Here is a 17,224-nt window from a genome sequence, read left to right as displayed (position 1 = left end):
TATGAATACATAGAGAAAAGGTTTTCTTGACCCAGTAAAAGCTAAGAAGCTTAACAAACAGAGAGGCATCTATTTTCGCTTTGGTGCTCGCAAGACACAACATACACTAAGCAGAGGAATCTTCATCCAAAACACAAACTCCATGTCGGGTGGTCCACTCCCACAGCTAGCCAAGTACGCAACCACCATCAACAAATGCTTCTATTGCCATTTCTTATGCAGTTCCTGTCAGCCACTGCTTCCCCTTTTATTTCCTACCTTCCCAAACGGAAATAACTATTCTTAGCTAAACTTGCTGCACCCTTTTCTTCATGGCTTTAAAATCATCTTTGAAGGTAGTTTATTAAGGCGTTTGTTATATGGTGCCTAAGAGTTCGATGTCAATTAGTTGATATTTAATTGAAAAGTATAAAATCTTAAATATTTATATGGTGCCCATATTTGTTTTATAGCTAGTTGATGGACCAGGTCGGTCAAGCAAGTTGACGGCCACAGCCTACAAAGTTAGTTAGCTGCCATTTCCGAACAAAAAAAAGAAAACACAAGTGGTGTGCGGTCCTACCTTCACATGTCTTGGATCCGATCCAAATCCAATTCTTAGATTAGAATACACACCAGCACCACTCTTTAGACGTCAACCCTAAGGAACACCAACAATCTTAATTCTTTTCTTCTTCAGAGCGTGCAACAATAATGCGCTTCAATTGAACTCCTTCCATCGTAGTATGTAATATGCTTTAATCAACTTCGTTCTCTTAGCCCCAAACATTTATATATATATAAAAAGAAAAATAAAAAACAAAAACAAAAAGAGAGAGAATCAGATAGAACAACCTCAAACTGGTGACACTGAATCTTGTAAAAGAGAAATGAATGTGTTAGTGACAGAATCTAGGAATAGATTCTGATATCATACTGTATACCCTAAACTAGTAGATTTCTTGGAATCTCTTTATGTCCACGAAACAAATGGGTTAGTGCCGCATCATTGACAACAACAAGGGAAGGAGGAAAAAAGAAAAAAAAAATGTAATCTAAAATGCCTAAAATTCTAAGCAGTTAGCATTGAAATGAACGTAGTAACAAGAAGGGAATAGTAGAATCCAATGTAAGAAGAGGAATCAGCGCTTCCATGCATAAACAATGAGAGAGAAGCCAACGGGATCCACCAACTCGTTCTCCTCCACACTGGACCATTCCAACACGGAGGAGCTTCCGCCGAATGACCCGGCGGAGGAACCCACCGACACGGAAGAAGATGACATCTTGGCCCAGTCGCAGGAGCCACTCAAACCCAAGTTCCAGTTCTGCTGCGCCCATGGATTCACGACGTTCCTGTCCACGCCATGTTCATCCGCCTCGAACTTGAACATGAAAATGGCGTGCCCATCGCCATTACTATCCTTGTCGAAGAGCCAGTTGTACACGTCCCACGAGATCTGAACCGGAACGCCGTCGATTTCAACTCTCTCATTGCCCCTGAACTTCCACTTGAGGCGCTTTACCTGCAGCACCCTGTCGCCGTCGACGGAGAAAGAGAGCTTGGAGGAGGCAGAGTCGTTATCCCTGGAGGAGCCGCAGTCGATTTGAATACGGCGGGTCTTGCCGCCGAAAATGGCGGTGGTGGAGTAAACGGTGTCGGCAAAGACGTGTTCCTTCTTGAGGAGGAGGGAGTGGGGGTTGTTAGCGTGGAGAGCCTTGGACTTGGAGTAGGCGTCTTTGGGGGAATCGCCGAGGAGGAGAACGATGCGGTTGTGGACGACGAGAGCAAGGTAGAAGGAGGAGTGGGGTTCGGGGGAGAAGGAGGAAGAGAACTTGGCCTTGGAGAGGTTCCAGAAGAGTCGCGTGGTGGAAGAGAGGGTTTTGGATCCGTGCTTCTTCCAGAATATGAAGGGCTTTATGTGAAGTTGAAAGGAGGAGGAAGAAGGAGAAGAAGAAGAAGGGGAATCGAAGGGGTTGTGGTTGTGGACGTGGACGTGGAGAGAGCGGCCTAAGATAGAGCGTGACCATGTTAGAGTCACGAGGCCCGTGTCGGTGTGGTACAGGTATGTGGTCAGGTTGGGGTTGGAGGAGCCTGGTGGCGCCGGTGGTGGAGGACAATTACGGCGGGTGTGGGATGGCCGAAAGCAGGAAGGGAATGGTGATGACATTATTCTTTATTATTTATTGTGTTTATGATTTTCAAGAATGGTGATTTGGGAGGGGCTTTTATTTCCGGATCCGAATGAACAAGACCAACACACAGAGGGGACCAAGAGAGAAAACTGTCTCCTTCAACAGCGGTTAAATTACCGCAACAAACAAAGTTACTACTCATAATTACCTTATTGCCACTGTGCACCAATGGACTATCAATGTAACCGATCAAAACTTTCTCTTCCTTAAGTTAGACAAAATTGTTTGATAAATTCAGGAATTAATTCCCTCTTAAATTAAATTAAACTACTGAAATATAGTTACGGATTTAATAATCATTAATTTTTTTTAATTTATCAAAATTTTTATTTTGTATCATATTTTTCTAAATTAACATACCGGGTCAAAAAAATATAAGATATATATATATATATTTTAACATTTTATGCATTAATTTTAAGTTAAATTTAATTTTGATATACTGTCATCGTAAAAATTTTTTATACATACACTTAATTAGGTAATGTTACGTAAAAAAAATTATCTTTTAAATTAACAACAAAAATAATTATTCAGAAAAACAAATATAATTGGATAATTATATAAAATATTTTATATTAACATAATCAAAATTAAATTCCTCTAAATTAAAAAAAGTTTTACATGATAGAAGTAGAAGACTAATTCTATGGTACTTATTATTTAGTATTTAGTTTTTTGTCTAATTTATTTTTTATAATAAATTTTAAATATTAAAAATATTTATTTTTATATTTTTAAATTAATTTTTTATTTTTAATTTTTATTTTTTTGTCAAGTTAAAAATTATTTTTTAGACACCGAGCAATTATCAAAAAAGAAATAGAAATAACAACTAATTTTTGGTTTATTTTATTAAGTACCTACTAACCCTCACTCTTCTAAATCAATAACGCATTATTAGTTGTTTAATTCTAATTTTTAACAGAATTAAAGTTTAAACATCCACTAAAATATGTGAGTATCTCTAAAATCAATTAGAAAATAGAGGCTATATGGATTTCTATCTTGTACAATTATATATAAGAGATCACGAGAGCGACGCTTTTGGTAGATATTAATGTCTTAATTAAGAATGTTAAATTATGTATAAGAGATCACGAGAGCAATGCTATATTTGCTAGATATCAATATCTATCTTAATAAGAATGTTATTATTAGAGACTAAGTTAGGGATTTAGGGTTTAAAAAGCAAATTGGTCAATCATTAGACGTAAAGAGACTTAGGTGTGTTAGGTATTATGATTCCGTTAGCGTGTTTGTGTCTGCAAAATGACAACTAGGGGAGAATTGAATTATTGAAGGTAAGCGTTCTAATTTGGAGGGACTTGGCTACTTGGAATTCCTTTTTGCATGAGATCACAATCACTCAAATGGCAAAAGAGAGATGTAATTCTATTTTGGGCGAGAACTTGCAATTTGACAAATCCCAACATCATCGTCATAAAATAACATAATTATAAGAAGGTTAAATTACACAATTGATCTTTATATTTTTACTGAAATTATAAATTGATCTCTACATTTTAAAAATTTGTAATTAGGTCCTTACACAAAATATAATTTTGTAATTAGATTTTTAATGACGTTTACGGTCAAAAAATGCACATTTCTCATAATATCCTCTTCTTCCTCTTCTCCCTTTTTTTTCCTCCTCTTATATTCAGCGTTTTTGTTCTTCTTCTTCCATTACCACCCTGAGTCACCACCGCCAAAGCCTGCCCCCGTCCCCTTCTTCCATTAACCCTTCTCGTCCCCTCTTCTTTTCCCTTCTTTCATTTCGTCCACAAATCAATATAAAAATAGTAGCTCAAATCAATATATTATATAATCCAAGAAAGATCCATATTTTGTTTCACAAAAAAGTTCAAATCTTTGTGCCTTCTCACACAAAATTTTTATCATTAACGATATGAGGGACATAGTATCTTGTTTCAGTGAAAACATAGTGAATGTGTCTAATTACACTTCATGTTCTTCAAGCTACGCATCAATCAACAACCCTTGCATCATTAACCAAACAACACTTTTTTCTTTACCACCTTCAATCCAAAAATCAGTTTTTAGTGTCTACAAATTGGTTCTCTCTACCTTGAAGCAGCTCTTGTTCACTGTCACATGGTGCAGAACCAACTCCAACCAAGGACTCACTATAAGCTTCGATAATCATCTATTCATCAGCACCACCAACGTTTAAGCTCAACACAAATTTAAGGTTCTTTAGGAAGAAGAAAGGAAGCAAATTGATTGAGTTATGTGATGAATCATCATCAAAGATTGAAGTGTTTTGGGATCTGTCAAATGCAAGATATGAATCTGGGCCTGAACCAGTTGAAGGTTTCTATTTTGTGATCGTTGTTAACTTAGAAGTAGGGGTGGGGATAGCCTAAGAATTTTTTGGTCATTTTCAAATTGTTAAATTATATAATTGGTCCCTATACTTTTATTAAAATTGCAAATTAGTCCTTATTGTCAAACACGTACAACTCACATGTTTAAAATAGCGAATATGCTGACGAATATTCTGTTAAATCAAACGTTGTTTGAACGGGGTGGGACTAAATTACAAAGTTTAATTTTATTTAGGGGCCCAATTACAAACTTTTAAAATGTAGGGACTAATTTACAATTTCAGTGAAAATATAAGGACTAACTGTGTAATTTAATCTTATAAAAAAATATAGATAATAAATTAGTTATTTCATATTTATATTATTTATATCTTTTTAGAATTTAATTTTAGAGTAAATCACCCTTTTTAAATGGTTGGGAGTCAATATTATGAGATTGTCCTATTTTAATTTTCGTTTTAAAATTCTCTTTATATAAATCAATCTAACTTAAAATGATTGACCAGAGAAGCCTAGTAAATTGGTTTAAGTTAAATTAATTTAGTATATCCCCTTAAATCGTTCTAACATGAATTGATTTAGTAAGAAAGCAACTTTGTATAGTAAATCAATTTATCTTAAACCGATTTATTAGGATAATCGAAAAATATAGTAAATTGAGACTCCCAATGGCTATATAAATTAATGTATGTTAAACTAATTTACTAGGATTCCCAATGACTATATAAATCAATTTATGTTAAAATGATTTACCATGAGGAGACGTTATAAAATTCGTTTTTACTCACTCCAATTTATCATTCTCCCTACTACACTTTTTTTTCTTGAGAGAATTCGATGAGGATCAAGAATATCTGACAAATCAAGTATCAGTGATAGAAAATAGGAATGAAAGGGATCGTTTCTACCGATTGGGATTTTTTTCCTCGAGAGAATTCATAGTTTTATCATATTAGATTAAAAGTTAATTACTAGCGTATTAATTTTAGAGTGATTGTAATAATGTTAATGATATAGATAAGGTTGGATAGAATAGAATTTGTGGTCTATATATATTGTAGAAAGTTATTAGTTAGGATAGATAACATATATAAGGGTGAATTTGTCTTGGTTTAGAGTTGGTATAGATGATATATTTTGAATTTAGGGTTGAATGCAATAGTTTATTATGGTTTGAATGCTTGTTGTAGTCAGTTATATATGAGATATTGATCGCGGAATAATTATTGTGTGTTGTAGCCGACTCGTTGTATTAAAACCATTAGGAAATAGCAGTGTATGACACTTCACAACCGCCTCATTCTCTACTTGGAGGCTGCAGGACTGTACCACCTAGTTAGGCTCAACGACCATTAGTTCAAGTTTGATGAGCCACCTGATTAGTACATTCATTGAGCGGTGGCGTCTTAAGACGCATACATTCCATATGCTGCTCAGTGAATGCACTATTACACTGCAGGATATGGCCTACAAGTTTGGGCTTCTGATTGAAAGTGATTATGTTAGTAGGAGTCTCATAGATTTTGAGCAGCATATTTCTGGTGGGAGACCAGCTTGAGTTCGGTTCCAGAAGTTTTTTGGGGAACTTCCTCTTGTAACGTACATCGACAAGTTCACTATTGCATACATGTGGCTTTATATTAGGAGGAGTTTGCGGTGCTCCCTCCTGATACCAGTAAGGATACTGTTAGGGTGTATGCTCGAGCATACATTGCTTAACATATCTATTGCCAAGAATTTGTGAGGTCCGTTATATCTCCTAACCTCCCAAGTACCTTCCTTTGCCGATGGATAATCTGAATCAACCAATTGTAATCTTTTTCAAACTCTTTGTACTTTATATGGTACTTGATATGATCTGACTCTGACACACGATATCATGACAAGCTCCTCATTGTCATCATGATCCTCGATAGCATCTTCTTTATGATTTTCTTCTACGACATCAATAATGGCGAGGGTGATATTAGGAGTAGCTGTCATTGCAATCGCAAGCTCACCAAACGTACAATTGTCTCCAATATACAACCATCATCATTATTGCGATTTAAATCAATAGCAAAAAATGGGGATGCCACTAATACTGCTGCAACGACAGGCCTTGAAGTAGAAGCTCTATCTAAAGCAACAGATTGATGATTTTGAGTTAATCCTCCAAAACTCTCAATGACATCAACAAGCTTCGCATATAACTCAGAGGACCTCACCTCAGGAAAACTTCTTTGACAGTGAAACAAGACTTGAAGGTTATCATCATTCCCTATTGCAAAAGAATTATACTTCAAAAAACTCTTACAGATTGCAATAGGAATCCTGTAATACAAACCTTCCACTCGCTTTATTTACTCCACACATCCCAAGTTTCTGTAATATGGTAGTTTGTAATTTTTCAAAATCGATAGATGAATGAACAATGACATTCAATAGATCTTTGCTATTGAATTTAATTTCCTCTCTAGTTTTTTTTCTTAATTTTTTCCCTCACAATGAACTAGTACTAAGAAACTCTCATAAGCAATTTTGAAATAACACACATTATACACAATGCGGTTTTACTTATTTATATGAGGGATGGTCATTATAAATCGTTTTAAGTAAAATTGATTTGTGTAGAAGCGGAGAATCATACTAAATTGGTTTAAGTTAAGTTGAATTAAACAAGGTCAAATTTCCTAGTTAATCGATTTAAGATAAATCAATTTACTATATAAAGTTACTTTCCTACTAAATCAATTCATATTAGAATGATTTAGTGTAATGTACTAAATTAATTCCACTTAAATCGATTTACTAGGCTTCCCTGGTAAATCGTTTTAAGTTTGATCGATTTATATAACGACAATTTTGAAATGAAAATCAAAACATGAAAATCTCGTAATATTGAACCCAAAAAATTTTAAAAGGGTGGTTATTCTAATTTTTATGCATTGTCAGTATAAAAAAGTTATCACATTCGTAAATTTAACTAAGTTTTAAACTTACTATTTTAAAAAGTAATATAAACACATAAAACTAATTGAATATGTATAAAAATTTCTATATTATTAATTTATTAAAATAAACTCATTTCAGTATAAAAAAAACTCATCTTATATGAATTTTATATTTTGATATATATTTTATAAAAATAATTAATTTAATTCTTAACTTTTAGTATGTATATGAGATAGTATAGTATATGTTATTGACTATGAACACTTAAACCTAATATATGGAAAATGCAGCAATTTTTTTGGCAATCTAACCACTACTAGGGAGTGTGGTAAAGAAAAGGGCACTATTATTGTTGGGGAGATGTAACCAAAACGATAAGCTTAAAGGTGGTGGAGCCACCTACGTCAGCGACAGAAATTACGAAGACAACGTCAATCACGAATAATCCAGTTTTTGAATTTGAAATTAATACATAATCTTTTTCAAAAGCCAAAGGAGGAAATATCTTGGATGTCACATTGCATGGTATAGATAAGGAAGGAAAAAATAATGCAGATGGTGAGGGATGGATTCACGTAGAAACGGGAAAGAAAAAGTGGACCAAGTCCAAAAGGAAGAATTTTTATCAAAAACCTCATTCCATCTAAGAAATCCCTATGGACTCTCAAGAAACCCATTTTGGGTAAGCCTAGGTCTAGCTCAAACCCATTTAGAACTCCATCCAACAAGAAGAAAAGAAACATCTATAGTTGGTAACATAGAAAAAAAAAGAATAGTACGGTGAGGGCTCAAGGCACAATGAATGTGAGCTCCAACCACAAGAGGTGAAGGCCAACCTCGTTATAGGGATCTTTGATTGAGGGTAAAAATGAGGGATATGGCATCATTGTTGAGTATGGTTGTTATGTTAAGGAAGATGCAGAACATAAGCTCAGAGATAGGGGACCATCAACATAGAGCCAAGGTTTGTGACATTCTAACTTCTTTGTGTTTCTATGGATTGTGTCCCTTTAAATATAATAAGTTGGAATATAAGAAGGGCTTCAAACATGATGTCTTGTGTCCATTATAAGGAGTTGATAAAGAAATATCAACCAATCTTTTTCATTCTTTTAGAAACTCATGTGAGTTTCGGGTCTATAAAGATTTTTTAGGAGAATTTGAGTTTTTCTGCGGTAGAAATTATGGAAGCTCCTAGTCATAATGATAGAATTTGGCTTCCGCCTTCAGATGCGAGGTTCTCTTATTTTATCCTTTGGAGCTTTTAATAGTAGTTAACAGTAGAAATTAGTAGAGGTAACAAGACTTAGGTGTGTAGCATTGTGTATAGAATCCCCTAACCTACTAATTATGAGGAGCTTTGGAACCATATGATGGATATTTCTTTATGCATTCAGGACCCATGACTTGTTTTTAACAAAATTTTGAATCCTCAAGAAGTAAAGGGAGAAAATTTTTACTGGTCTTGTAGAAACACTTTCTCTTTTACTTTAGACTCTTGTAGTATCTTAGATTTGACAACTAACGGCAGAAGATTCACCATATTTCGAAAGGTGCAGGGAAATAAGAATATTGGCAAGAAATTTGATAGAGCTTGTAGCAATGGTGAATGGAGGTTACTCTTCCGTGAAGCTTATTATGAGGTTCTTTGCCGTCTCCATTATGATCATTGTCCCTATTAATTTGTTGCATTGGAGCTTCGCTAAAGAAAGGATCAAGACCCTTTAGATTCAGAGTCGCTTGGGCTTCTTATCCTGACCATAGCTATCAAAATCAAACTGGTAATTGACCCGACTAAGTTACTGGGTCACTGGATTAATGGTTTAATCGGTGGATCACTAGTCGAACCATTTGACCTGGTAATAATTAAATAAATATATACAATTATAGTAAAATTTAAATTTAAATAATAAAAGTATGAATTTAACTTTGATACATTTTATCTAATTGTGTACCACTATGTCAACAAAAATAGTTATCTTTATATTGACCGCATAAATGGTTATTCAAAAGAATGGATGTGATTGGACAACTGTGTAAAATATTTTATATTATTAGTATATCAAAATTAAATTATAAAAATAAATAAATACAATATTATTATCAAAGAATAAAAATAATATTTATATTATTTAAATTTTATTGCTTTAATTTAAATATAATTGATTTAATATGATATATATAATTATTAGTCTTTACTCTTTAGTAGGATAAAATAAAAAGGCATTGTTTTCATAATATATACAATTATTAGCATTAAATATTGAATGACAAACTCGCCTAATAAAAAACTGAAGTGAATGCTTTATGAAGCTCCCAAGTTTGAACTTTATTTGTGCCATTTTTTGGATTATTAAATATTGAATTTGATAACTATAATTATGACTAAAGAGCTCTAGTGTAGAAGTCTTTGAGTTGTTTTGAATGGTGCATTTAAAGAAGGCTCTCTAAAGTTAAAAAAGGCTCTTTACATTTCAACTCCAAAATTTTTGGTAATATTTTTATCAAGAAGAGAGATTTGAAAACTTGACCGGATAAGATTCAAAAATAATTGGAAGGCTGTAATAACCAAAATCTGAGGGAGAAAGAAGAACAGATCAAGGCTGATTATTATATTTTCTCAGCTTAAAAGGAGATGTTGTGATACCAAAAATTTAGAGTAGTGGTTCAATATAATAATCAGAATACAAAAATGTTCCATATGTAAATGATCATCAAATGGAAGGCAAATAAGGTTCATGGCCTATTGATTGGTGATGGGTGTTGGTTGAATGATCCTGAGGTCTTACAACATGAAGTGCTGAAATTTTACAAGAATCTCTTTGACACCACAGAACAGGTTGATATTCACTACATAGATGAATTTTTTCGATGCCTATTCTTAGCCATGAGACTTGTGTCTCTCTCACAAAACATATTTTTTATTTGGAGGTCAAAGGAGCTATTGATAGCATGAGCCCCATTAAAGCCCTAAGTTCTGATAGTTTTCAGGCGTTCTTCTTCAAACAGTATTAGGAAGTGGTCGGTTAGGAGGTTTTGGAAGAACGTATAGAGATCCTTCAGGGGTGAACTTTTAAGTTGTGTATTGGTGGAGACTATGGTCATTATCATTCTAAAATGTGACTTTCTGACATCTCTTAAAGAGTTTTGACCTATAAGCCTTTTCAACATTATTTATAAGATTGTGACCAAGATGTTAGATAATTGGCTTCGTTTATTCTTAAATGATATCATAAATCCTACCCAGGATTTATTCATGGTAGAAGAGCCTCAAATAATATTATTATTGCTCAAGAGATGATCTACTTCCTAAAGAAGACCAAGTCTAAGAAAGGGATTTTACTTCCAAAATTGAATAGGTTAATGGTTAGTCAATTGGTAAGGTTCTATTGGCAGGTGTTTAACCAACAATGTTGATATATCTTTTTACTGAAGTGCTGCGATCAACTTCTTTAATTTTAAAATTTTTCTTTTTCTATTAGTATATAAAATAATGGATGGAAGATGACCTTTTTCTCTTTTCAAAGTTTTAAAATGGTCTTTTTAAAAGAGAGATAAATAGTCTTTTTATTTAAAAATATAAAATAAAAGAGAGATAAAGTTGATGGAGGACGACCCTTTTCTCTTTTTAAATTTTTTTTTTGTATTATTATATAAAAGATAAATTAGTCTTTTTATTTAATCATACATAATAAAAAGAGAGATAGAATGGTGCATGGTGAAAGGAGAAAGATAGAGAAGGAAAGAGAAAAAAATGAGAGAATTCCTTATTTTTATTAGAGAAATATTTAATTTCAATTGCAACGAAAAAAATATCATATGACACATTTTTGTTGTCAAATTAGTAATTAATGATAATATATAAGAGAGATAAAGTATGTGTGTGTGAAGGAGAGAACTCTTTATTTTTAAAGAAAAAGATTTTATTTTAATTAAAATAAGAGAGTACAATATGACATATTTTAATTATGAAATTCTTAATATATATATCTAAATTTAATTGGATCAACGTATATTTTATATTGTCAATATATATATATATATATATATATATATATATATATATATATATATATATATATATATATATATATTGTTGGAATCTTTATATTATCAAATCATATAGATATTGATAGAAGTGTCAAAACGGGTAGTCTAACCTGCTCTGTCAAACTAAAACGGACTTAAAAGTGTCTATCTTATCTTGTTTAACTTTTTGTGACGAATTGGCATTAGTCATTGAACTCTTTTTCTCTCTTTATTTTTTTTAAAAAGTAGTAAAATTAATTAAAATTTATATAATTCAAATTAGTAAGTAAAAATTTAATGATAATTCAAACATAAATAAAAAATAGTCTACTTATAATATATTTCTTCCACTATTTTTTTTAAATTCTCAATATCAATATAATTATCTGTTATAAATTTATAATATCCGTTCTCAAATTATCACAAAGAATAAACAAAATAATAATTTCAACCTAATTTTCAAATAATAAACTATTTTAAAACAATGACAACAACATTTATAATATAATATAACACAAAAATGGTAATAGAATTTTGTGATAACAAACAAAAGAACTATTTTCATTCAAACAAACAACTTAAGTCAAATACTTTGGACCATATATATGAAAGTACAAAAATAAATAAATAAACTAATAGAAAATAGAAAAAAATAAATGAAGTTAGTTTAGAAATTATAATTTTAAATTTTTGTATATATTTATTCTTGTAGTAGCCATAATTTTTTTGTTAAAAAAAAGGATAAAATCTAGCTAAATGAGTAGTCTCACATCACCCTACCAAAACTCACAGACTTGACAGTGTTTGAGTTCGGCAGGTTCAAATCTTAGTTGAACCTTACCAAAACTCTTTTTTTTTTCTTTTAAAGTTTCTATCATCTGGTCTTGCTTAACTTTTTGTGGTAAATTGACATTAGTCTATCGAACTCTTTTTCTCTTTTTGTTTTTTGTTTTTTGAAAAAGTAGCGAAATTAATTAAATTTTATATAATTAAAATTACTAAGTAAAAATTTAACGATAATTCAAACATAAATAAAAAATAGTCAACATATAATACATTTTTTTCACTATTTTATTTTAAATTCTCAATATTAATGGAATTATCTATTATAAATTTATAATATCCCTTCTCAAATTACTACAAAGAATAAAAAAAAAATTTCAACTCAATTTTCAAATAATAAACTATTTTAAAACAATAACAACAACATTTATAATATAATATAACACAAAAATGATAATAGAATTTTGTGGTAACAAACAAAAAAACCATTTTCATTCTAAGAAACAATTTAAATTAAATAGTTTGGAGCATATATATAAAAGTACAAAAATAAAATAAATAAATAAAAAAAAATAACAAAAAAATAGAAATAAGTAAACGAAGTCAGTTTATAAATTATAATTTTAAATTTTCGTATATATATATACATATATATATATATATATATATATATATATATATATATATATATATATATATATATATATATTCTTGTAGTAGTTATCATTTTTTTGTTAAAAAAAGAAAGATAAATTCTAGCTCAATAAACAGTCTCACTTCGCCCTACAAAAACTCATAGGTTTGACAGTGTTTGGGTTTAGCAGGTTCAAATCTTAGTTGAATCCCTACTAAAACTCTTTCTTTTTTTAAGATTCATTTCATTTTGACATCTTTAGGTAGCATTTGTTTGTTGGCGGAGACTGGAGGGATTGAGATTTAGTATCATGTTTGTTGGCTTGAGACTGGAATTAAAATTTCAGTCTCGGGACACAAAATTTTAGCCCCTTCAGTACTTCTAGAAAGTGGGGACACAGGAGACGAACATTTTAGGGATAGGAACTGAAATTAACTAATAGTTTCATAAAAAAATCCTCAATCCAAATTTATAAGTTTAAATTTACCATTTGTGCTATTTCTAATTAGGGCATCCTTAGTTCTTCTCACTTCCTTGTCGTCTCAATCGTTTTTCACCATCGAAGAGCTCCAGTTGAAGCCAATCCCCATGGCCGCCACCCGTACCACCACCACGTTGCCGTCGTCGAATCCACCGTGAGCAGGTTAGTTGCCGTCGCACCTTCATCTTCGTAGGCACATTTTTCTATTAATGTTATCCTCCTCAACTCTCTGTTTCTCTTCTCTTCTCCTCCATGTTCACGTTTGTATTGTCTTCTCTTCTCTTTTGTAACTTGTCTTCTCTGGTTGTTTGTTTTTTACACCGTTTTATACGAAGTTATATAGTTATATGATTTTTTATTTGAAGAGTTGTGTTTCTCTGTTCAAGTTTTTTCTTGTCTTCTCTAGGAATGTTATATAAAATTTTACTATAATTTGGTTTAGTTATTCGCTTGTTGGTTCGGTTCAAATTTTTGCTTGTCTTCTTTGGAGGTTTTATAAGGAGTTTTTGCTTAGTCAAGTTTTTATTATCATTTTTACTATTATTTTGTTGATACACGACAAATTTGCTATGTGATGTGATGTGTTTTGCTGCTACTAGGAATAATATGTCTAATGCTTGCTACCCATGCTCTATTACATTTTTTTAGTTGAATTTTCATAGCATTTTATCTTAAAAAACATCAATGTCATTTAAGGAGTTAGTGAACTATTTTTTTTATTTTAATAAGAACCATTTTATTTTTCACAATTGACACTTCAAATAATAACTTTTGGGTTTTAATTGTGAGAGTTGAAATATGATTTTCTAAGCCATGCAACATCATCTTGGTTTGAATATAGTTTAGGGAGGGGGAACGGGACTCAAGAACATGTTATTTATTATTGTTGTTGCATTAGTCCTTGTAAAGGTATAAGTAGAAGTATTAGTAACTATAAATGATAGTAATCAAATAGCCCTTGATGGATGTTAAAGTGAGTGTTATGAATTTTATTTTCAGTAGACTTAATTGATTATTTATGTTTATTTTGACTGAAATAATTATTTTGATATGAAGGAATAGAGCGTTCAAAAATTGTTAAACGATGTGTTGCTTTTTATCAAATGATGAGATCGAGACATGATAATTTGATGTTGTTCTTTATTCTTACATTATTTGTGTATTTTAGGAATAGAGATAGTGGGCAAGTATCATTAGGCAGAAGAATGAATAGTAGAATTAGACGTGATACTTTAGAACGTATTATTGGCAAGGATGATAGAAATTGTATCTGGGAGTTGAGAATGAACACAAATACCTTTGCTAATTTGTGTGAGTTACTTCAAGTCCAAGGAGAACTTTGAGAGGATGGTCAAGTAAGTTTATTGGAGCAAGTTGCAACTTTTTTAATTATCTTAGCACATCACAAAAAAAATCATAGTCTACAAGTTAAATTTTGTTGGTATGAAAAAATAATTAGTAAGTATTTCAATAAGGTTTTAAAGGTTGTTATACGTATCCAAAGCAAGTTATTCGCCAATACCTCACCAGTTGAAGAGGATTGTGTAGATCCAACATGGAGAAAGTTTAAGATATAGCTAATGTTTTATGAGTGTCATTTGTTTTTCAATTGGAAGGACTGTCTATTAAAAAGTCATAATGTTTTATGGATGATGGAGTTGCTTGGGAGCATTAGACGACACTTATATATAGAAGTGACAGTCCCAGAGTCTGATAAGCCAAGATATCGAACAAGAAAGGATAAAATATGAACCAACAGCGTAGAAGTGTGTAACTGAGATATCAGCTTTGTTTATGTACTTATTAGTGGTTGGGAGGGATCGACATCTGATCCAAGAATACTCCGAGATACAATCACTCGTAGTAATAATCTCAAAATATCAATGGTAGTACTTAATTTATAAACCACAAGTTATATTTTGACATTGAGCTTTAGTTCACTGTAGTTTAGCTTACGTTGTTTGTATTTAATGTTTAAAGGTAATTACTATTTAGTTGATGCTAGTTACAAAAATGGCCCTAGGTTCCTAGCACTGTATAGAGGCACCTGTTATCATATTAGAAAGTGGACCTAAGGAGCACGCGCACCTCACAACTACCAGGAGTATTTTAATAAGAAGCATTCTTCTGCTAGGAATAATATTGAGAGATGCTTTGGTTAAGAGATGGTCAATATTAATAAGCTCTAGCTTTTACCATCTAAGGACACAAAGTCAGATTATAATTGCCTGTTGTTTATTGCAAAACTCTCTTCGGATGAATATAGATACAGATCCGGAAGAGCAACTGACCTCTTAGATGAATTTTTGCCTGTTGGAGAGAAAATTGCGGACAAGTTGATTAATGTGGTTGAAAATATGAATGAGTAGACATAATGGCATGGTAACATTACAATTGAGATGTACGAAGAGTGGCGAACTAGTCATATGGAATAGGAATAACTTATAGGCCCAGTTTGAATCTCATTGTTTAATTTGGTATGACACTTGGGATGTAATAGCTTAATTTGTGTTTGTAAGACTTTCTATTATGTTGTTAAACTTATTGTCATTGAAATTTATAAATGGTTATTGTAAGAGTTGTTTGTAAGACTTTCTAAAGTATCAATATGACTTAGTATTGCGTTGTTTGATGTTATTTGTTTGTCTTCTATTATAAGAGGTGTTGTTTGATGTTATTGGATTATACAACTTATTCAATGTACACTTCTTCTTAGGTGAGAATAGACAAACGCATGTCGAATGATGAAGAAACTGAAGCATTTGTCGGTTTTATGGAGGAGTGCATTGTTGACAACCTGAAAGCTGATTGTGGGGAATTCAGACCAGAAACTTTTAAAAAACTAACCTTAAAGATGTTAGATGCCTTTCCAACTTGTATGTTAACCTCCATGCATTGCAAGAATAAGCAAAAGTGACTGAAGGATGAGTATCAATATGCTTTTGAGATGCTGGCTTGCAATGGATTTGGGTGAGATTTTGATAAATAGTGTGTAGAAATTGACAGTAGAGACGTTCTTGATGCATGGATGAAGGTCGTTAACAAAATTACTTGAAGTTAATTGATTTGTCACTTTAGAATATGTATACTAACTTCTGTAAGTTTCATCGCAGGCACACCCAACCAAATTCTATACTCTTGGTAATCCATTCTTTTTGTTCCACTGATTGGAGGGTATATTCAAAAAAGATATAGCCACGAGTGCAGGTGCAGTTAGTGGTTTTGATGCACAGGAGCAAGTTCATGAGGAGGAAGAAGATCATAGTCTAGGATGTGGACAATTTTGAATGCTAGCAAATCCAAGTTTTGATGAAGGGCAAGAAGCAGCTTCATACTCTGATGCTGGTGCAGCTAGCGGAAGGAGTTCAAGAAAGAAACAAAAGCAAAATGATATTCTACAGAGAATGGTTGAACATGTGTAGTTTTCAATTGCTACCCAAGAAAAGCATGTCTAAGTACTTGCAGATGTCATTTCTGGAGTGAATGAGAAGTTAAAGATCAGTAAGAAGCTTGAACAACTTGAATTTGGTGATGATGAGGTGGTGCAAGTCGTGTTGAAATTTTATGATAACCCATAACTGGAGAAGAGCTTTTAGGGTTTGACAGATTTTCAAAAGAGTGTGTTAGTGCGATCCATTCTTAAGTAGAATGAGTGGTGATTGTCTCAAGTTGTGAAGTCATGTGTATTTGAGTATGTGGTCTAAGATTTTTTTTAGGAACTTAGTTAGAATGATTTAAGTATGCACGAAATCCAAGTACTTATTAGATGAAACTTTTTAATGCTTCTTAAGTATGCATAAGTTATTATTAGACTATGATATAAAACCAATTATTAAT

General features: G+C 32.0%; 1 protein-coding gene across 1 annotated transcript; it reads right to left on the bottom strand.

The window, feature by feature from the left end:
• Positions 1–825: 825 nt before the first annotated feature.
• Positions 826–2,373, bottom strand: LOC112783884 (uncharacterized). The gene has a single exon (XM_025826962.3). The coding sequence runs from the start codon at positions 2,148–2,150 to the stop codon at positions 1,122–1,124; it is 1,029 nt and encodes a 342-aa protein (XP_025682747.1). The 5' UTR covers positions 2,151–2,373; the 3' UTR covers positions 826–1,121.
• Positions 2,374–17,224: the final 14,851 nt, after the last annotated feature.

Source organism: Arachis hypogaea, chromosome 20 (assembly GCF_003086295.3).
Source record: "Arachis hypogaea cultivar Tifrunner chromosome 20, arahy.Tifrunner.gnm2.J5K5, whole genome shotgun sequence".
In the NCBI taxonomy this organism is placed as follows: Eukaryota; Viridiplantae; Streptophyta; class Magnoliopsida; order Fabales; family Fabaceae; genus Arachis; species Arachis hypogaea.
Note: the sequence above shows the minus strand (reverse complement) of the source record. Positions and strands in the feature narration are given on the sequence as shown.